Source organism: Sapajus apella, unplaced genomic scaffold, assembly GCF_009761245.1.
Source record: "Sapajus apella isolate SASKATOON/1434 unplaced genomic scaffold, GSC_monkey_1.0 scaffold113, whole genome shotgun sequence".
Taxonomy (NCBI): domain Eukaryota; kingdom Metazoa; phylum Chordata; class Mammalia; order Primates; family Cebidae; genus Sapajus; species Sapajus apella.
Window position 1 is genome coordinate 39,676 of NW_022437053.1, and position 23,156 is coordinate 62,831.

General features: G+C 37.0%; 1 protein-coding gene across 10 annotated transcripts in view; it reads left to right on the forward strand.

The window, feature by feature from the left end:
- Positions 1–23,156, forward strand: part of TJP1 (tight junction protein 1) — a 115,785-nt gene that overhangs the window by 17,942 nt on the left and 74,687 nt on the right. For all 10 annotated transcript variants that reach the window (XM_032259922.1, XM_032259916.1, XM_032259918.1 and 7 more), the window contains exon 2: positions 3,992–4,048. In XM_032259922.1, the coding sequence (XP_032115813.1) occupies positions 3,992–4,048 (57 nt within the window). The remainder of the gene's footprint in view (positions 1–3,991; positions 4,049–23,156) is intronic.

Genomic DNA, 23,156 nt, shown 5'->3' on the forward strand with positions numbered 1-23,156 from the left:
CTTTTTGTGCAAGTTATGCGATTATCCCTTCTGCATTTTTTTTTTTTAAGGTGGAATTTTGCTTTTGTCACCCAGGCTGGAGTGCAATGGTGCGATCTTGGTTCACTGCAACCTTGGTCTCCCAGGTTCAAGTGATTCTCCTGCCTCAGCCTCCCAAGTAGCTGGGATCACAGGCCTGTGCCATCACGCTCGGCTAATTTTTGTATTTTTAGTAGAGGCAGGGTTTCACCATGTTGAACTGACTGGTGTCAAATTCCTGACCTCCAGTGATCCACCAGCCTCAGCCTCCCAAATCCTTCTGCATTTTTTAAATGAGAAAAATTACAATTTGATAAGTAGTAGGTGAATGTGAGTAAAAGTGCAAAGGGCTTCCAGTAAAAAAGTGCCAAGGGCTCCCAGTGAAAAGTGAGACTCCTCCCACCTGTTTTTCATTTCTCCACCCCAGAAGCCCTGTGTTTCTTAGGTTTTCTTCCAAAGGATCCTCCCCACTTCTCGCTTTTCAAAAGAATCAAAATTCTCAGTCATTAGTGAACATTTTTTTCTTTATGGAATGCTCATGAAAATAGGGTTAATAAATTTACTGGTACTAAAAATGTTTTATATTAATTTTAACTTTGATTTCTGAATGATTTACTGGAAGGATTTGTTTTCCCCCAGCATTTAATCTAATCACTTTCAAATACATAACAAAATTGAAAGAAGTTTACCATGGATACCTGAATACCAACCACTAAGATTCTACCATTATCATTTTACTCTGTTTGCATTATTACATATTTATGTGTGTGTTCATCTGTGCATTCCTCAGTTCATTCACAACTCTTCATCAGGATTGCCTGATTATATAAACAACCATAGATAGAATTTATTGCTTTTGCCACAGAAGCAAATGAAAGGCTAGAGAATGGAGAGAGATAAAATGTTCTATGATTTCTAGGAATATGTATATTTTCTTATTTTCTTTCTTTCTTTCTTTCTTTCTTTTTTTTTTTTAATAAGATGAGTGGTAAAGCCTAGTCATTCATTATATTATGGGTTAAGTTGGTTTAGTGGCTGTTCAAGAGTCTAACCACTTCTTTTGATGTTTCATTCTCAATTACTTTCTTCTACATAGGTCTTCCTTCTGCTAAATCAAGCTGTATTTGATGTTTAACAGAGAAGTTTGTTGAGATATGTACTTTTCCAGTTCCTCCAAAGAAAAACTATATGATTTTAATGTGGAATGGTGAGAGCAATTATATTTTAGTATTTTGGTTTTCCCCCTTGCACAAAGTAAGTTTCTCTTCTTGTACTCCTCCTGGAGACTGTACATTAAGGCCTTAATGTATAGATTCCTTACTAACAGGAGAATAAACTTTTTAAAAATAAGAACAGTAACCCTCTTAAGCATTATTTGATTTTCCTAAAAACCAAGTGAAAAACAGATACAGATGCTTCTCAGCTCACTTAGAGCTATGTCCTGATTAAACTCTTCATAAGTTGAAAATATTTTAAGTCAAAAAGGGATTTAATATACCCAGCCTACCCAGTGTCATAAGCTTAGCCTTGCCTGCCTTAATCATGCTCAGAACACTTACATTAGTGTATAGTTGGGTAAAGTTATCTAACACAAAAGCTTATTTAGCAATAAAGTGTTAAATATCTCATATAATTTTTTGAATGCTGTAGTGGAAGTGAAAAACAATGATTGTATGGGTACCATTGTAAAGTCAAAAAATCAAGTTGCCCCATCGTAAGTCGAGGGACTGTCTGTATTTGAAGTGTCAAATAGGAATGGGATTTGGTGAATGTGGTTTAAAATACATTGCCAGTTTGTTCTGATTGGGAATGGAGAAAAGAAAGCAGGAAGATAAAACACCTGATAGAAAAATGTCACCCACAATCCCTTTACTGTGAAGATGATAAACAGTGTTAACATTTTGTTTATCCTTTCAGCCTTTATTCCCTACTAATGTCGAAACAAAATTAGGATGACAATGTACATGCTGTTTTACAACCTGCTGTCTTCTGAATGTTAAATAAACTATCCCATTTGATTAACATCCTCTTACAAAATGGAAAAGTGTGGGTTCATTAAGACCTTATAGAGGATGATTAACTGTTTCATACCAAAGAGTTTGTTATGAAGGAGAGTAAGTGCATGTTATCACATCACTTCCGTTTTGGACTGATAGGACAAGGATGAAAAAGGCAGTAAAGCAATGTCACTGGTTAATGAAATAGATCAAGAAAAGATGAGCTGAGAGCTGTGCAAGCAGTTGTCATTCTTAATATCAGCTGAGATTGGACAAACTGGCAACTACTGCAGATACTTTTATCATGTATACTTCAGTAGGACTGTTGATGTTTAGCTGATTTTGTTGCTTCTCATTGATGGAAGAATTGTTTTTAATGCATTATCCCAGTCAATGTTTGTTTAAAAAAACAAAACCTTTGTTTCCAGTGGAGGTCTCATTAAAGGGACGTTTTGTTGCATTTGATTGGAAGATTGAAACAAAATGCTGGGGAGGTTGGCAGTTCTTATCTATGGGGGTGAACAGAGAGATCCTTTCTCTCTCCTCTCTTATTCATCTGGCAGGAAAGTTAATCTAGTTGCTTTGAATTTAGGGAAGCAGGCTTTCTTTATAGGGACTTACTTTCTAAAATGGCATTAATCTTCAATTAAAGTCGCTGTGGGAAAGGAGAAATGGGCCCATGGCACCTTGATAGGCGTATTCTCAGGATGCTTGTAACAATAGTTTATGAGAAAACAGGCCTCACTTATGTAATAGGCATTTATAGTAATGGGTGACTAGTGGTTTGAGAATGTCATGCTTAGCCTTCTCCCTTTCTACTCTATCTTTTGATAATGCTGAAGAATCTTTTTAAAATTTACTCATAAATACATTTTAGGAGTCCCAATTTCATAAAACGGTAGCATTCAGAGAGACTGAAATATTTTAAGCCTCTAAGAATAATTAACCCCATATAAAAGTTATTTTGAATTATTTACTGCTAATTCCTTAGATAAGCTTTTCTAAACTGTGGTCCAAGGGTTACATGTGGCCCAACACAAATTCGTAAATTTTCTCAAAACATTATGAGGTGTTTTTTTTTTTTTTGCTTTTTTTTTTTTTAAGCTTATCGGCTTTCATTGGTGTTAGTGTATTTTATGTGTGGCCCAAGACAATCCTTTCATTGTGGCCCAGGGAAGCCAAAATATTGGACATCCCTGCCTTAGATAATGATTTATTTTCCTCTCTAGTGAGAGGTTCATGACAGGAGGTGAAACTGAAGTACACTATAATTTGGGTAGGGACCTGTATTGGAGCTCGTATCACTTATTTTATGATGATTCTTGGGGGAGTTTGGGAGCTTGTTCTTTTTTGTTTCATGTTGTGTTTGTCTACATGTGTGTTAATACATATACTAGAAAAGCTGTTCTCTTTTGGTAATAAATGAAGCTTGAGAAGGTAATTCTGCAGCAAAACTGAAACTAGGTAGAGCAGTCGTGTTTGTGACATTAAAGCAGCCATTTACCAAAACTATCAGTGGTTTTATCTGTTTTCCCGTAACATGTATATTTATAATTACTGTGTTCAGAGGTATTTAACTTTCCCTTCCCTTATAAAACACGAGATGCTTTTAAATGTTTACATGCATTAGATATTTTAAGATAATACCACCCCAACTTTTATTCTTTTCTGTCTAGTGTTAAGTATAAAGTTGCAGAATTAGCTAGAATACTGATTGCAGCTTGCATTAAGTGAATATAGAGCAGCTGTCCAAATTAAGTTGAAAACAAAGGAAGTTCCTGTGTGTAGTTTCCTGTCTCTTAAAAGCAAACAGAAAACTTTCCATAATTATTAAGGTCCGTTCAGAGTATCTCTAATATTAACAGTGTGAATTTTGGCATTTCAGTGTGCTGAATTGTTAACTTGATGTTCTTGCTCACCTTATTAAGGACATTTTCTTAAAAGGTAAATGGTTTGTTTTTCTTTTCCTTTATCAGAGCACAGCAATGGAGGAAACAGCTATATGGGAACAACATACAGTGACGCTTCACAGGGTAAGTTTGTGTTGCAGTAAATAATCTGTGTATAACTCAGGATACTGGCAGCTTTGAAAACAATAGAGGAAAGCCAGATGTCAGGAAGCGAGAGGAAGGGTGAAACTTTTTCTATATTCTTTTGTTTAAAATTAGAGTTAAAATAATTTTCTATTAAGGTCAAAAGTGAGCATGATTACTTTTTCATATATCCTTTTGTATATTTGCTGTTTTTATTCTTCACTTAAAAAGTAAATGATTTGCTTTTTAAAATTTTGAGTGATCAGATAAAGGACTCTATATGTTAGTATAAATTATGATAAACTGTTTCAACCTGAGTATGGATGCATGCACTGTGGGAGTGAGGTTTAAAATTAAACCAGGTTGTATGCATAATAAAATCCTAAAAGATACTTAATTGATTTCAAACATGTTGACCCAAGCTGTTGCTTAAAGTTTAAATTGCAGATGTGAGAAGAGGGATGAGTAGCAGTAAGAGATGAGTTCTTAGTTAGTAGGAGTAACAACTTTGTCAGAAGTGAGACTGCTATCAGTTTGAATTCTAGTTCTACCTTTCTCTTGCTTTAGAATTGGGGAAGTGGGCTGGGCATGGTGACTCACGCCTGTAATCCCAGCACTTTGGGAGGCCTAGGCAGGCGGATCATGAGGTCAAGAGATCAAGACCATCCTGGCCAACATGGTGAAACCCTGTCTCTACTTAAAAAAAAAAAAAAAAAAAAGCTGGGTGTAGTGGCGCGCACCTGCAGTCCTAGCTACTTGGGAGGCTGAGGCAGGAGCATTGCTTGAACCTGGGAGGCGGAGGTTGCAGTGAGCTGAGCTGGCACCACTGCACTCCAGCCTCGCGCCTGGCAACAGAGCAAGACTCTGTCTCAAAAAAAAAAAAAAAAAAAAAAAGAAAAAGAAAGAAAGAAAGAAACAAAGAAGTGGGGAAGTGATTCAGTCACCTTTGAAAGCCTTGATTTTCACATATTTAAAATGGAACAAATTGATAACAGTCATGCTTTACCAGTTTGTAAAGTTAAATGCCTCTCAAAATTCTCTTTCCTCTCTTTCAAGAGAGCTGAATCTGCTGATTACTCACTTTCTTAGAGAATGTATGGAAAGAGAGAATATTTAAGTATTCACCTTACACTTTACACTTACTATTTCTACCAGTTGTATCCATTATTAGGAAGATGGAAAGGGCAAAGAATCATGTTCCTGGACTCTGCCTCTGATTATCTCATGAGTGTTTGGATCTGCACATAGTAGATAATAAAAAAATAAAAAATAGTGAGTTTTCAGATAAGATACAGTCAACTTTTTAATGTCTCATTAAATGGTGAAGGAAATCATTAAATAATACTAACCTTGACTTTCATAAACCTTCCATATGGCCTTCCTTTGTTTGAAATGTATTGATAGGTGGCATATTTAAATCAGATACATATGATTAAACATATAAGATAACTTCTTATGACTGACTGGTGGTGATATCAGTGATTTGGTATTATTTTATCACATTACCTTTATTTTTATTCAGACTTCTATTTTTTTTATTGGTATAATTTACATATAGTAGAATTTACCCTTAATGTGCAGTTCTGAGTTTTGACAAGCATATACAATCGTATCATCACCACAATTTTAAAAATACAAGACAACTTTATCACACTAAAACTTTTCCCTTACATCTATTTCTAATCAGCCCGGTTTCCTCACCTCCACTTAACTAATAATATGGTTTCTTTTTGTACATTTTTGCCTTTTCTAGAATGTCATGTAAATGGACTCATACAGTATGTACCCTTTTCTTAGACTTAGACTAATGCATTTAGGATTTCTCCATGACGTTACTGATACCAGTAGTTGGTTTCTTCTTGTAGCATTTCATTGTATGAATGTATAATAGTGTATTTATTCTCCAGTTGTGATATATTTGGGTTTTACAGTTTCTAGTGATTATGAACAAACTTGCCTTAGTGTACAGGTTTTTGTATGAACATAACTTTTTATTTCTTTTTGGTTAGTACTTAGGAAAAGAGTTGCTGTGGGTCCCATGGCAATTGTTTAAGTTTTAAAGAAATTCTCACACTGTCTGTACCATCTAGTACCACCACTGGCAGGGTATAAGAACTCCATTTGTTCTCTATCCTCATCAGGACTTGATATGGGTTGAGCATCCCAAATCTGAAATCTAAAATGCGCCAAAATTAAAAACTTTTTGAGTGATGATGTCATGTTTAAAGGAAATGCTCACTGGAACATTTTGGATTTTGGATTTTTAGATTAAGGATGCCCAGCTGATAAGTATAATGCAGACTTTCCCAAATCCAAAACATTGAAAATCTGAAACACTTCTGGTCCCAAGCATTTCAGGTAAAGGATACTCAATCTGTATTGTCAGATTTAAAAAAAAAAAAAAAAAAAAAAAAAAGGCTGGGCTCAGTGGTTCATGCCTGTAATCCAAACACTTTGGGAGGCCGAGGCTGGTGGATCACCTGAGGTTGGGAGTTTGAGCCAGGCTGGCCAACATGGCGAAACCCCGTCTCTACTAAAAATTTAAAAAATTAGCCAGGTGAGGTGGTGGGCACCTGTAATTCCAGCTACTTGGGAGGCGAGGCAGGAGAATTACTTGAACCCAGGAGATGGAGGTTGCAGTGAACCGGGATTGTGCCATTGCACTCTAGAAGCTGGGCAACAGAGCAAGACTGTGTCTCAAAAAAAAAAAAAAAAAAGCCACTGTAACAGGTGCCTACTGGTATCACACTGTGGTTTTAGTTTGCTTCTCTCTCTCTTGATGTGCATGTCATCCATATATCTTTCGTAAAATGCATTCAAATCCATTTTTAATTGAATTCTTTTTCTTATTATTGAGAAATTGTGGCAAAATGTAACATAGACTTCATGTATTCAAGTCCGTTGCCCATATTTAAGCCCTACGTTGCTTGTTTTTTGGTTGTTGAGTTGCAGTAGTCTTCATATATTTTGGATATTAACCAGTTATTAAATATATATGATTTATATATATTTTTCCCATTCCATGGATTACCTTTTTACTCTGCAATTACCCTTTTCGGTGCACAAAAGTTAGTGAGTTTTGAGAGTTTTTTTATGTATTCAGTATACAGGTTCTTTATCAGGTATTATTTGGTAAATATTTTTTCCCATTCTGTGGCTTGCCTTTCCTTTCTGTTAATGACAGTGCCTTTTGCAGTACGTGCTTTAAGTTTTGAAAGAGCCTTGACTGGGTGCAGTGACTCACACCTGTAATCCCAGCACTTTGGGAGGCCGAGGCAGTCAGATCACTTGGGGCTGGGAATTTGAGACCAGCCTGGCCATCATGGTGAAACCCTGTCTCTATTAAAAACACAGAAATTAACTGGGAATGGTGGCATGCACCTGTAGTCCCAGCTACTCAGAGGCTAAGATAGGAGAATTGATTGAGCCTGGGAGGCAGAGGTTGCAGTGACCTGAGATCCTGCCACTGCACTGCAGCCTGGGCAACAGAGTAAGACTCCGTTTCAAAATGAAAGAAAAAAAATGTTTGTTAAAGTTCAGTTTGTTGATTTCTGCATGCTTTTGGTTTTGTACCTCAAATCTTTGCCAAACTCAAAGTCAAAAAGAGTTTTTCCTGTTTTCTTTTAGAAGTTTTATTTCAGTTAAATTCTGTTCGTGCAATAAGATAGGGGCAGAGATAATTTTTTTTTGATACAGATGTTCAATATTTATTTTGAAGAAGCATTTTGTTGGAAAGATTATGCCTTTACCATTTAATTGCCCTTCTCCCTTTGTCAAAAATCAGTTGGCCATATATTTCTGGACTTTCTTGTCTGGTCTGTTGATCTATGTGTCTGTCTTTTTACCAGTTACTTCTGCATTGATTACTGTAGCTTTATATTAAGTGTGGAAATCAGGTAGTGTAAGTCCTCCAAAATTCTTTAAAATGATCTTGGCTATTCTAGCTCCTTTGCCTTTCTATATATTTTAGAATAATTTTGTCAACTTTTATCTCCCTCTCGACAAAGAAAACAAAACCTGCTGGGATTTTTATTGGGATTGCATTTGAATCTCCAAATCAGTTTGGGGAGAATTAACATTTAACAATATTGAATATTTCAAACTGTGAATGCAGTATTATCTTCCCACTGTTTCATTTTTTAATGTATTGTATGTAGTTTTTGGTAAGTAGATCCTGCACACATTTTGTTAGGTTTATAGTTAAATATCTCATGTTTCTTGATGCTGTTGTAAATAGTGTTGTTGTTGTTTTTTTATTTCAATTTTTTATTCCTTGTTACTATGATATATATATTTATTTATTTATTATTTTTTTTATAGCAAACTTACAATCTTAAAATTACTAGTTGTAGGAACTTTCTTGTGTAGATTCCTTGGTGTTGTCCTGTGTATAGGCAGTCATGTCCTCTGTGTATAGAGGCAGTTTTATTCCCTCCTTTCAAATGCTATTTCTTTTTCTTGCCTTATCACACTACTTGAACTTGCAGAACGTTGTTGATTAGGAATGGTGAGCAGATACACTTGCCTTACTCCTAATATTGGGTAAAAGCATTCTGTCTTTCACCATTAAGTGTTTTTTTGGTTGATGCCCTTTATCAGGTTAAGGAAGTTCCCTTGTATTTCTGTTTTGCCATGATTAGGTTGAGGAAGTTCCTTTTATCTTAGTTTTCTGAGAGGTTGTTGTTTTTAATCATGAATGAATGCTGAATTTTGTCAGTGCAATTTTTTGCATGTATGACTGGGATTATATGGGTTTTCTTCTTAATCTGTTGATATGGTGGATTTTTTGCTTTTTGTTGAACAGCCTTGCATTCCTGTGATAAATTCTACTTGATTGTTACATGTTATCCATTTTAGGTATTGCTGGATGGATTTGCTGATGTTTTGTGAAGATACTTGTTTATTGGTCAGTACTTTTTTTTTAACGTATTATTTATATCTGGTTTTGGTATCATAGAAAAGCTGCTGCACCTCAAAACAAGGAGTTGGGAAGTGTTCCTTCCTTTTGTGGTTTCTGGTAGAGTACATGTACAACTGATTTTATTTTTTTCTTAAATGTTTGTTAGAATTCACTAGTAGAGTCACCTGATGCTGGTGTTTTCTTTGTGAGGATTTTAATTACAAATTCAGTTTCTTTAATTTTATATAGGAATATATAGGTTATACATTTCTTCCTTCTTAGGGTTTGTTTTGTTTTTGTGTTTTTGGTTTTTTTGTAGTTTGTATCTTTCTTTTTTTTTTGAGACAGTATCTTGCTCTGTCACCCAGGCTGGAGTGCAGGGGCGTGATCTCGGCTTACTGCAACCTCTGGGGTTGAAGTGATTCTCCTGCCTCAGCAGGAGGGCAGCCCAGAAAATGTCATCAGAAGATACATAGAGATAAGAGACATATATAACTCACAATTGTTTGGTTGTTAAATCTGCTAACTGTTGGACTAGGAAAACGGCTGGATTGCCTCTGAGCCTCATCACAGAGAGACTATGACAATTGAAGTCTTCACCAGCCATCCCTCCTCCAGGAATGGTTTTTTGGTTTTTGTTTTTTTGAAGGTTCAAAAAAAAAAAAAATCTTTTGGGTGGGGCGCCGTGGCTCACAACTGTAATCCTAGCACTTTGGGAGGCTGAGGTGGGCAGATCACATGAGGTCAGGAGTTTGAGACCAGCCTGGGCAACATGGTGAAATCCCGTCTCTACTAAGAATACAAAAGTTAGCCAGGCATGATGGCGCATACCTGTAATCCCAGCTACTCAGGAGGCTGAGGCAGGAGAATCGCTTTAACCTGGGAGGTGGAGGTTGCAGAGAGCTGAGATGATGCCACTGCACTCCAGTCTGGGCAACAAGAGCAAAACTCCATCTCAAAAAAAAAAAAATCTTTTCGGCGCAAGCAGTAATAAAATGTCTCCCATCATAGAAAAGCCCAGGACCTGATGGCTTCACTGAATTCTAGCAAACATTTGAAGAACTGTATCAGTCCTACTCAAACTATTACACAAAGTTTAGAGAATACTTCCAGAGTCACTCTACAAGGCCAGTATTTCTGTGGTCCCGAAACCAGAGAGAGAGAGAGAGAGAGAGAGAGAGAGAGAGAGAGAGACACACACACACACACACACACACACACACACACACACACTCTCTCTCTCTCTCTCTCTCTCTCTCTCTCTCTCTCTCTCTCTCTCTCTCTCTCTTGGCCAGTGTCTTTGAATAGAGATGCAGAATCCTCAAACCAAATTCAACTACATATTTAAAAGATCATTCATTGTAATCAAGTGGGATTCATCCCAGGGATGCAACGATGGCTCAACATACTCTGAGGTGGTTTGTGTCTGTGCCCCTACCCAAATCTCATGTTGAATTGTAATCCCCAGTGTTGGAGGAGGGGCCTAGTGGAAGGTGATTGGATCGTGGGAGTGGAGTTCTCATGAATGCTTTAGCACCATCTCCCCTTGTGACTTTATACTGAGTGAGTTTTTGCCAGATCTGGTTGTTTAAACCACCCCCCTCACCTCCCCCCCCCCCGCCATGTGATGTGTTTGTTCCCTCTTTGTCTTCTGCCCGGATTATGCATTTCCTGAGATCTCCCCAGAAGCCAAACAGATGCTGTCATGCTTGCTGTACAGTCTCAAGAATCGTGAGCCAGTGAAACCTCTTTTTTTAAATGAATTACTCAGTCTCAGGTATTTCTTTATAGCAGTGTGTGAACGACCTAATGCATATTCATATCTGCAAGTGCGATACATTACATAAAACGAGTGAAGGACAAAAACCATATGTCCATTTCTATAGATGCCAAAAAAGCATTCAACAAAATTCAGCATCCCTTCATGATAAAAACTCAACTGCATGTAGAAGGAACATGCCTCAGCACAAGAAAAGTCACAGCTAGTATCATGGGGGGAAATCTGAAGGCCTCTCCTGTAAGATCTGGAAGAAGGCAAGGATGCCCACTTTCACCACTTTTCTTCAGTGTGATACTGGAAGTCCTAGCCAGAGCAATTAAACAGGAAAAGGAAAGAAAAGGCATCCAAATTGGAAAGGAAAAAGTTGGATTATCCTTGTTTACAGACAGTAGTATCTTAAATTTAGAAAAAACTAAGGACTCTACCAGAAAACTGTTAGAACTGAGGTTTAGTTAAAATTGCAGGATACAAAATCAATATATAAAAATCAGTATTTCTGTATGCCAAGAGCAAACAATCTGGAAAATAAATCAAGAAAATAATCTTGTTTACAACAGTTACAAATAAAATACTAGGAATAAACTTAACCAAAAAAGTGAAAGATTTCTACAATGAAAGCTAAAAAACACTGATGAAAGATATTAAAGAGGACACAAAAAAAATGGAAAGATACTCCATGATCATGAATTCAGTATTGTTGGAATCAGTATTGTTAAAATGTCCATACTACCCAAAGGAATTTACAAATTCAGTGCAACCCTTGTCAAAACACCAGTGACATTCTTCACAAAGGAATGTTTTGGGTTTGAAAAAACAATCCTGAAATTTCCATGGAACCATAAAGATCCAGAGTAGCCAAAGCAATCCTAGGCAAAAAGAACAAAACTGAAGAAATCACATTGCATACATTATGTGACTTCAAATTATACACCAGAGCTATAACATGGTGCTGTCATAAAAACAGACACATAGACCAATGGAACAAAATAGCCCAGAAATAAATCCATACATTTACAGTCAACTCATTTTCAACAAAGTCACCAAGAACATTGGGGAAAGGACAGTCTGCAATAAATGGTGCTGGGAAAACTGGTCATCCACATCCAGGAGAATGAAACTCGACCCCTATCCATTTCCATATACCAAAACAAATCGAAATGGATCAAACAATGGAAGTTATGAAACTACTAGAAGAAAGCATTGGGAAACACTGAAGGTCATTGGTTTGGGCTAAGGTTTCTTGAGTTAGACCTCCAAAGTACAGGCAACCAAAGCAAAATGGACAGTTGGATCATGTCAAGCTCAAAGCTGCTGCTCAACAAACAGTCAACAAAATGAAAAAGTAACCCACAGAATGGGAGAAAATATTGGCAAACTACCATCTGACAAGAGATAATAACCAGAGTATATAAGGAGCTGAAACAACTCAATAGGAAATAGAAATCCAATTTAAAAATGGTCAAAAGATCTTCAAGCACAAGAGCTGAATAGACATTTTTCAAAAGAAGGCATACAGGTAAATGGTCAACAGGTATATGAAAAAATGGTCAACATCACTAATCAGAGAAATACTAATCAAAACTAAAATGAAATGTCATCTCACCCCAGGTAAAATGGCTTTTATCAAAAAGACAGACAATGACAAATACTAGTGAGGATGCAGAAAAAAGAGAACTCTTACATGTTGACAGGAATATAAACTAGTACAGTCACTACGAAAAATGGTATGGAGGCTCCTCAAAAAACTAAAAATAGAACAACCATATGATCCAGTGATTCCACTGCTGAGTATTTGTCCAAAAGAAAGGAAATCAGCATGTCAAAGAGATAACTGCAGTCCCATGTTTATTGCAGCATTATTTGTGATAGCCAGGATACAGAATCAACATAAGTGTCTGTCAGTTGATGAAAGGATAAAGAAATGTAAATATGCTCCATGTAATATTATTCAGCCATAAAAAAGAATGAAATCCTATCATTTGCAACAACATGAATGGGACTAGAAAACAAGTGAAATAAGCCAGGCACAGAAAGACAAGTATCACATATTCTCACTCATGTGGGAACTAAAAAAAAAAAAAAAAAATTGAACTAATGGAAACAGAGTAGAATGATAGTTACCAGAGACTGGGAAGGGTAGTGGGGATAGAAAGGACTTGGTTAATGGCTGCAAATACAGTTAGAAAGAGTAAGATACAGTGTTTGGTAGCACAATAGGACGACTATTGCTAATTTATTGTATATTTCAAAGTAACTAAAAGAGTGAAATTGGAATGTTCCTAACAACAAAGAAATGGTAAATGCTTGAGGTTATGGATATCCCAGTTACCCTGATTTAATCATTACACATTATATACTTGTATCAAAATGTATCACATGTATCCTATAAATACATACAACTGTTATTTAATAATTAAAAATAATATTTTAAAAATCTTTGTACAAGGAAAAAAATCTTTGTACAAGGAAAAAGCCAGCTGAGAGTTATGCCAAAGCATAACTTAATTGAATTCTTTCTCTGAGGTGACAGAACAGTATTTTCAATTGTCTCACTCCTTTGGTGTTCTAAGATGATGCAGAATAAAATTTAGACTACCTAGAGCAGGGTCAGCCGAGTATTTATATAAACAGCCAGATAGTAAAGAAATATTTTAGGACTTGCAGACCATAAATCTCTGTCAAAACTACCGCAGTTGTATGGTAGAAGTAACCATAGACAACAGATAAATAAATGAATGTGGGTGTGTTCCAACTGTGGGTCACAGTGTGCTGACCACTGATTAGAGCAGTGGCTCTCCAGGTTTCCCTGTAAAGAGGGATCAACTGGGCAGTCCCCACCCACCAGAGATTCTGATTCAGTTTGGGCTGGGACCTATAATATGTATTTTAAATAGGCTTCAGTTTGTAATGGAGGGATATGACCTCTGGCATCCCACTTTTAAGAAACACAGAGGAATGAGAAAGCTTGTTCTCTCTGAGGCTAACAAGGGGGCTTTTGGCAATGGTAGTAAGTGAAGGGGATAATTTGAAACTATATTCTTTTGGCAAACCTGGAGTATAGATATTCTCTATTGCCAAATAAGGACAAATCCATATTCTTTGACGTCTGACAGTCAATTTTATGAAAACAGGAGGTAATGTTATAAAAAAGCCATTTAAATGATGAAAACCTAAGGCTTTCTGCTATTTACAGCTAGTGCTTGACTGACGACCACAATTGGTTCCGACAGACCGGTCGTAACACGATTTGGTCGTAAGTTGAGTAGGCTATATGCACGCAGAGATGGTAGTGCTGCCGGAAGCTGGTTCGCACTGTCATACGCCCAGCTGGGCAACGTTTGGGCTGCCAGATGCGGAGCAGTTGTGGCTAGCGATTGTGGTCATAAAGTCGAATGGTCGTAAGTTGCATAGGTCGTAAGTCGATCAATACCTTTACTGTCTGGAATAATATATAATATGCTTCATTCTTTCATTTCCATTCCTAGAGGGTACTTCCTTCAACTTACATTTCTAGAAGCCATTTAAACCCTATTTATTCTTAAAGGCTAAGTAATTTTTTGTCCATTGTATACCAAGCACTGTTGCACTGTTTTACACCCTGCAATTATATTAAAAAAAAAAAAAAAGGCAGAATTTGCCTCCTCATGGATTCTGATCTCTCTGCTGGTCCTCAGTGACAGGTGAATATGTACCTCAGATAGTTGTTTACCCCATCTCCTACTACCTTGTAACTTTCACAAGGGCTGGAAATCTTAGTCAATTTTCTATCCCCTTAATGCTTGGTACCTAGTTACGCCAAGTAAAATTTAATTCCCCAGGACACCAACCATATCAAACAAAGTCACTCTTGGGAGGTATACAGCAACACTGTCCAGTGCTGCCCAGTGCCCAGCAGTGTAATACAGTATAAACCACATATGTAAATTTAAGTTTTTTAGTCTTCCTATTGAAAACTGTAGAACAGCAGTGAAACTAACTTTATATTAGGTCTTATTTATCTTAGTATGTAGAAAATATTATTTCAACATGTGGTAAGTTTAAAAATTGTCAATTGAGTCTTACAAAATTGTTCATTTTTCAACGTCAGTACTTTTCAGGTAACAGTAGCCATATTTGAAGTGCTTAATAGTCACATGTCTAATGCTTATCATGTTAGTGTAGGTGTATAGTTTCAGAGGATAACTGCATCCAGAGGGTCCTGTGTTCACCTCTCCTGCTACTGTAACACACCCACACCTTTTCAGCTTTCAGGTACTCTCCTTTAGAAAATGAGTACATTTTTCTAACTCTTGGAGAAATGAAGTGGATTCCTCAGGAGCTAGTTGCTATTGTTACTTTGCTTTTTCATTTTCTAAAATAGAATTATGTAAATGATTAAATGAGTATTTATATACTAAAGTATACAAAATATACTTTTGAAAGCAAGGAAACTAGTCAGGAGATAATTTTAAGGGTGAGCTAGGGAGTGTTTGAACTAAGGAAGTGATTGCATAAAAGGTAAACTTGGGACAAGGGTGCCAAGGCAATGCACTGGAGGGAAGAACGGTCATTAACAGACAGTGCCAGGACAGCTGGTTAACCACATGCAAAGTAATGAATTTGAACCCCTACCTCACAATATTTACAAAAATTAAGTTTAAGTGAACCATAGGTGTAAGTATAAAAGCTTAAACTCTAAACCTCTTTGAAGAAAACACAGGGATAATTATTCATGACCTGGATGATGTCGAAAGTGTAAGCAACAAAAGGGAAAACAGATATATTGGACCCCATCAAAAGTAGAAACTTTTGTGCTTCAAAGGACACCATCAAGAAAGTGAGAAGATATTCCACAGAATGGGAAAATATACTTGCAAATCATGTGTCTGATAAGGGATTTGTTTCTGGAATATGTAAGGAACTTTTATAAGTGAATAATAAAAAGGCAAATCTGTTGAAAAATAGCAACTGATTTGAATACGTATTTCCTCAAAAATGTATGAATGTGCAATAAACGCATAAAAAGATGTTCAATATCATTAGCCTTCAAGGAAATGTATATCAAAAAGCATAATGAAATACCCCTTCACACCCACTAGGATGGCTATAATCACAAAGACAATAAATGTTGGCAAGGATGTGGATAAATTAAAACCTCTGTACATCACTGATGGGACTGTAAAATGGCGCAGCCGCTGATGAAAACAGCTGGAGAGTTACTCATAGGTATACCTCCGAGAGAAAGGAAACCAAATGTGTACATAATAGGTTATACGTGAGTGTTCATGGCACCATTATTCATAATAGATCTGGCTACTAGCTGATGAATAATATAAACAAATTATGATATATTCATAGAATGTAATATTATTTAGCAATAAAAAGAAATGAAGTACTGATACATGCTACAGCATTGATGAACCTTGAAAACATTATGCCAAGTGAAAATGCCAGTCATAAATTAGGAACATATATTGCATGATTCCACTTATGTGAAGTATTCAGTGTAGGCGAATAGAGAGTTGTATTAGTGGTTGCCAAGGCTGAGGGATTGAGAGATGATGGCGAAAGGGTAGGGAGTTTCTTTTTAGGGTGATGAAAATATTACAAAATTTTGATGGGGTCCAATTTATTTTCTTTTTTGTTGCTTATACTTTTGACATCATATTCAATAAACCATTGCCTAACCCAGGTTATGAAGATTTTTTCCTGTGTTTTCTTCAAAGAGGTTTAGAGTTTAAGCTCTTAGATCTATGGTTCTTTAAACTTAATCTTGTCAATGTTGTCAGGTAGGAGTCCAGATTCATTGTTTTGCATGTGGTTAACCAGCTGTCCTGGCACCGTCTGTAACCGGTGATGGTTGGTGCAACTGTGAACATACTAAAACCATTGAATCATGCACTTTAATGAGTGAATTTCCGATATGTGAATTACATATCAATAAAGTGATAAAAGGAATTTTACTTACCTGTCCAGCAGCTCCAAACTGCTCTCTGATAGATATAAGTACAGCTAGTGCTTGACTTACAACCACGGTCGGGACTGCGGACCGGTCGTAACATGATTTGGTCATAAGTTGAGTAGGCTATGTGTACAGTTGAAATGGTGTACGCGGAGATGGTAGTGCTGCCGGAAGCTGGTCCGCACTGTTGTATGCCCAGCTGGGCAACGTTTGCACTGCCAGATGTGGAGCAGCCGTGGCTAGCGATTGTGGTCGTAAAGTCGAATGGTTGTAAGTTGCATAGGTGGTAAGTCGATCAATACCTGTATTTAAGCTGAAGCAAGCATGTAATCTAAGATATACTCCCTTTATCTGGTAGAAGGCTATTGGTTGCACTTACAGAGTGCATTACAGGTTTTTCAGATCCTTCATTATTATCGTCTGTGAATTAGGTGTTAATAACCAGGTGAAGTAAGCAGAGTCTCAGAAGGGTCTAATAAAATGCCCCTTAAGAGCTAGAACTTGAACTCAGGTTTGGACTCAGCATGTAGTGCTCTTTCCATTTATATGTCAAGTTTAATTTACAATTTGTAAATGTAGCTGGCACAGTGGCTCACCCCTGTAATTCCAGTGCTTTGGGAGGCCAAGGCGGGAGCATCATTCTAGGCCAGGTGTCCAAGACCAAGAAAGGCAACAGTGAGACCCTGTTCACACACACACACACACCCACCCACCCACCCCCGGCATTCTTAGCCCGGCATGGTGGTGTACACCTATAGTCCCAGTTACTTCAGGAGGCTGAGGTGAGAGGATCTCTTGTACCCAGGAGTTTGAGGTTACAGTGGGCTATGATCGCACCACTGCACTCCAGCCTGAGCAACAGAGTGAGACCCTGTCTCTAAAAAATAAACAAAAAGTTCATGGAACATCATTTCTGAAATTAAGAACTCAAGAAATTCACATTAACTACACGAAGGGGTCTCCATACATGCAATAAAGTGAATAAAATAAAGCATAGGTAATTTGGCAAGGGAGGAGCTAAAGATTATTTAGAGCATCAGTGATGAGGTTAATTTTATAGGGAAAATGACAGTCTTAAAGAAGGACAGTTGAAGATATTCTATAAGAAGCTGAAAATAGGAAAATGGAACAGGAATGAGAAATGAAAACTGTAATTTGGGAATCAGAACTAAAAGAATGAACAGGAAGACACACACAATTTGATCACCCAGGGAACACAAGTGTCAAAAAACCAAATCAGTCTGACAGTCATAGAAGATTGAACAACATTTTGAGAACTACCAAGTTGGTAGAAAATCTGCACGCTTGAGTCTTTTGACTTCTAATCTGTTTGGGCTTACCACTAACGAATTTTGAATAGGCCTTTAACATCTCTTGGGACCACCATGGAATCAAAGTACATTAAAGCTGATAAAATTAAAATCTCTCTTATTCAGCTGAGGGAACTCAAATCTATGGAAGTCTTACATAAGGTCATGATTGGCAAGTAGTATAGAGACACACTGGACCCAGACCTCCTCACTTCACCTGTAAGAAGGGAGCTGGAGTAGACAATTGCTAAGACTCCGTCAGGTTTACATACATATTCTGTGATCTCAGTGATTACTGTGAAAACAAATGGCTAGAACAGGTTCCACTGAATGTTGAAAGGTTAGATGGGAAAATAAGGGGTGAAAAGTAAGACTAGAAGAATTAGTGAGGAAAGTTGTAAGTTAGCTGATTGTACAAGTTTGGTGTGGAAAAATGGGAGAGTAAAATAAAAGGCAGCAAGTGGAACCCTTAAGTAGGTAATTGGGCATGTTCAATAGGGACAGAGAGGAATCTTTGGAGAAGAAATTCAGCAATTATTTCTGAAATGGAAACCGTTTTCAGGATTTTTTTTTTTTTTTTAAAGGAACCAAGAAATACTTTAACCCATGGGTGGGCAGACCTTTTCTGTGAAAGGCTCGCTTGACTTTGTGCACCACAAGGTCCCTGTTGCAACTATTCAGTGCAAATGCAGTCATAACTACAAAGGAATGGGCATGGCTAGTGTCCAGTAAAACAGGACACATAACTGAAAAAATTCCAGGACCTGTTTCCAAGTTCTAACATAAATTCAGTTTCCTAGCCAGGCGTAGACATGTAAACACAGAAGTTATTGCTACTCATGGCTGCTTAAGGTTTCAAAAGTTTGAATTATGGTAAGTCTTTGATGCTCTTTCTTCCATGGCCAGAAGCTAAAATTTATCCTGTACATTTTTCATGTAAACATATTTTAAAAATGAACTATCTTGGTAGACGTGCACAATTATTACGTTAAAGATAGATGAGAAAACATGGCATTTTCTTTTCTTTCGAAAATCCCTTGGGAGGGTACCATGATAGTCTCTTAGTAAGTCTAATATAGAGAGCATATTATTGCCTCAGAGTAATCTACCTCTGTGAATTGTGATTACTGGAAACAGTAAAAATTTATTTCTCTGTGTATTAAAATGGTTTTTACCATATCTAGATCATATAACTGTTAATCTTGGTATTATAAATAAGTACAGTATATATGTAATGCTTATCAGCAGTCCTATCCATGTGTCTCTTGTCATTTTGATGGTCAGAATGTTACTCTTTATTAGATTCCTTAGAATGAGATAATAAAGACAGTATTTCCTGTGTTCTTGCATGTTGATTGGGTTATCTGTGTTCTTTGTACTTGAAGGTCAGTTTTTTTGGATATAGTCCTTGCCTTGCTGTTTCTTTTTTCTTAAAGTTTAGTCATTTAAATATATTTTTTGGTGTTAGTCCTCCTGAGTTGATATTCTCAGATAACTCACATATTCACAATGATGTAAACTCTTTCAGTAAGTACTTTCAGCTTTTTCAAAAATAATATCAGAAAAGTGTTTTATTTTCCATTAAAAAATTTTTTTTTTCTTATTTGCTTCTGTAACGACCCCTATTATTCATAGGTATCAGGTCTCTTTTGCCTGTCTTCAGTGTTTGTAATGTTCTCTCAAATCCTTTTGATAAAATCTCTTGCATTCTTTTTTTTTAATGTTTATTTATTTATTTTAAATCTTACAGGTTTAGGGGCACATGTGCAGGTTATGTAGGTAAACTTGTGTCATGGGGGTTTGATTTATAGATCATTTCATCACCTATTACTAAGCTTAGTACCGAATAGTTTTTCTGCTCCTCTCCCACCTGCCACCTTCCACCCTCTGGTAGTCTCCAGTGTATTCCCTCTGTGTCCATGTATTCTCATCGTTTAGCTCCTACTTAAAAGTGAGAACATGCAGTGTTTGGTTTTCTGTTCCTGTGTGAGTTTGCTATGTTCTTGCAAAGGACATGATCTTGTTCTTTTTTATAGCTGCATACTTGTATTACATTTTTTTCATCCAGTCTTCCATTGATGGGCATTTAGGTTGATTCTGTGTCGTAGCTATTGTGAATAGTGCTGCAGTGAACATATATGTGCATGTGTCTTTATGATAGACTGATTTCTGTTACTTTGGGTATATACCCAGTAATGGGATTGCTGGCTCGAATGGTAGTTCTCTTTTTAGCTCTTTGAGGAATTGCCATACTGCTTTTCCCAACAGTGTATAAACAGTCTCTTTTCTCTGAAGTCTTGCCAGCATCTGTTATTTTTTTTTGACTTTTTAATATTAGCCATTCTGACAGGTATGAGATGATATCTCATCTGGCCTTTTTATTGTTTTTTTTAGACGAAGTTTTGCTTTTGTTTCCCAGGCTGAAGTGCAGTGGTGTGATCTTATCTCACTGCAGCCTTCACTCTTGGGTTCAAACAATTCTCCTGCCTCAGCCTCCCAAGTAGCTGAGATTTTTAGTAGAGACATAGTTTCACTGTATTAGTCAGGCTGGCCTCGAACTCCTGACCTCAGGGAATCCACTTGCCTCAGCCTCCAATAGTGCAGGGATTACAGGCATGAGCCACCATGCTCAGCTGCTCATTGTGGTTTTGATTTGCCTTTGTCCGAAGATGACTGATGTTGAGCATTTTTTCATAAGATTGTTGGCGACATATGTTTTCTTTTGAAACGTGTCTGTACGTGTCCTTTGCCCACTTTCTAATGAGGTTGTTTTTTTCTTGTAAAATTATGTATAGATACTGGGTACTAGACCTTTGCATAGTTTGCATATGTTTTCTCATGTTCTGTAGGTTGTTGTTTTACTCTTTTCATGGTTTCTTTTGCCGTGCAGAAGCTCGTTAGTTTAATTAGATTCCATTTGTCAATTTTTGCTTTTGTTGCAATTGGTTTTGGCATCTTTGACATGAAATCTTTGCCAGTTCCTATGCCTAGAATGGTATTGCCTGGGTTGTCTTCTAGGGTTTTTATAGTTTTGGGTTTTACATTGTCTTTAATCCATCTTGAGTTGATTGCTATGTATGGTATAAGGAAGGGTTCCAGTTTCAGTCTTCTGCATGCGGCTCCCAGTTATACCAGCACCATTTATTGAATAAAGAGTCCTTTCCCCATTGCTTGTTTTTGTCAGCTTTGTTGAAGATCAGATGGTCATAGGTGTGTGGCCTTACTTCTGGGCTCCCTGTTATGTTCTGTTGATCTGTGTGTCTGTTTTTTTTTTCTAGTACCATGCTGTTTGGTCACTGTAGTCCTGTAGTTTAGTTTGAAGTTGGGTAACATAATACCTCTAGCTTTGTTCTTTTTGCTTAGGATTGTCTTGTCTATTTGAGCTCTTTTTTGATTCCATATGAATTGCATTCCTGATTTGGCACTTGGCTGTTGTTGGTGTATAATAATGCTAATGGTTTTTGTATATTGATTTTGTATCCTGAAGCTTTGTTGAAGTTGTTTATCAGCTTAAAAAGGTTTTGCACTAAGACTGTGGGGCCTTCTAGATATAGAATCATGTCACCTGCAAACAGGGATGGTTTAACTTCCTCTCTTATTTGGATGCCTTTTCTTTCTTTCTTTCTCTTGCTTGATTGCTCTGGTGAGGACTTCCAATACTATGCTGAATAGGAGTGTTGAGAGAGGGCATCCTTGTCTTGAGCTGGTTCTCAAGGTGAATGTCCCAGCTTTTGCCCATTCAGTATGATGTTGGCTGTGGGTTTGTCATATACAGCTTCTATTATTTTGAGATGTGTTCCTTCAATTTCAATGCCTAGTTTATTGAGAGTTCTTAATGTGAAGGGATTTGGAAGTTTATTGAAGGCCTTTTCTGCATTTATTGAGATAATCATGTGGTTTTTGTCTTTAGTTCTGTTTATGTAGTGAATCACATTTAATGATTTGCATATGTTGAACCAACCTGCATCCCAGGGATAATGCCTACTTGATTGTGGTGGATTAGCTATTTGATATGCTGTTGGATTCAGCTTGCTAGTGTTTTGTTGAGGATTTTTACATCAATGTTTATCAAAGATATTTGCCTGAAGTTTTCTTTTTTTTGTGATGTTTTTGCCAGGTTTTGGTATTAGGATAATGCTGGCCTCGTAGAGTATGTTGGGGTGGTGTTCCTCTAAATTTTTGGAATAGTTCCAGTAGGAATTGTTCTAGCTCTTGTTTGTACATGTAGAATTCAACTATTAATTCATTTGGTCCTGGGCTTTTTTTAGTTGGTAGGCTATTTACTACTGATTCAATTTTGGTACTTGTTACTGGTATGTTCAGGGATTCAGTTTCTTCCTGGTTCAGTCTTGGGAGGGTGTATTTGTCTAGGAATTTATCCATTTCTTCTAGATTTTCTAGTTTGTGTGCATGGAGGTGTTCATAGTATTCTTTGATGGTTCCTTGTATTGCAGTGGGGTTAGTGGCATTATCCCCTTTGTCCTGATTGTGTTTATTTGGATCTTCCATCTTCTTTATTAATCTAGCTAATAGTTTATCTTACTGATTTTTTTTTTTTTTTCAAAAATACAATTTCTGGATTCATTGGTCTTTTGAATGGCTTTTTGTGTCTGGCTCCTTAAGTTCAGCTCTGATTTTTGTTATTTCTTGTCTTCAGCTAGCTTTGGAGTTGATTTTTTTCTTGTTCCTATAGTTCTTTTTGTTGTGATGTTAGGTTGTTAATGTTGTATATATTGTTGATTTAATGTTAGGATGTTAGGTTGATTTATTTTTTCTTAAGATATTTTTTGGTCTTATATTCCTATCTAAAATGATTTTTTAAAATTTCAGATTTAGTTTTGAATTCTTTCACTTCATTTCTTTTTCAAATTCTTTCATGTCTTGTATCTTCTGTGCGAATAACATTTTTAATCCCCTCCCTTTAAGCATTCTTTCAGGCATACTTTTATTGTCTGCAGGATGTTACTTTGCTCCTCAGTATCTATTATATAGTAATTTTCTGTAAAGCAGAGGTTCCCAACCCCCAGGCCATAGACCTGTACTGAGCCACACAGCTGGAGGTAAGCAGCAGGCAAGTAAGCAAAACTTCACCTGTGTTTACAGCGCCACCCCCCCCCCCCCGCATGCGCCCCCCCAGTCCCGCCGGCGCACTAGCTGGCACCCGTGTCGGACGGCTC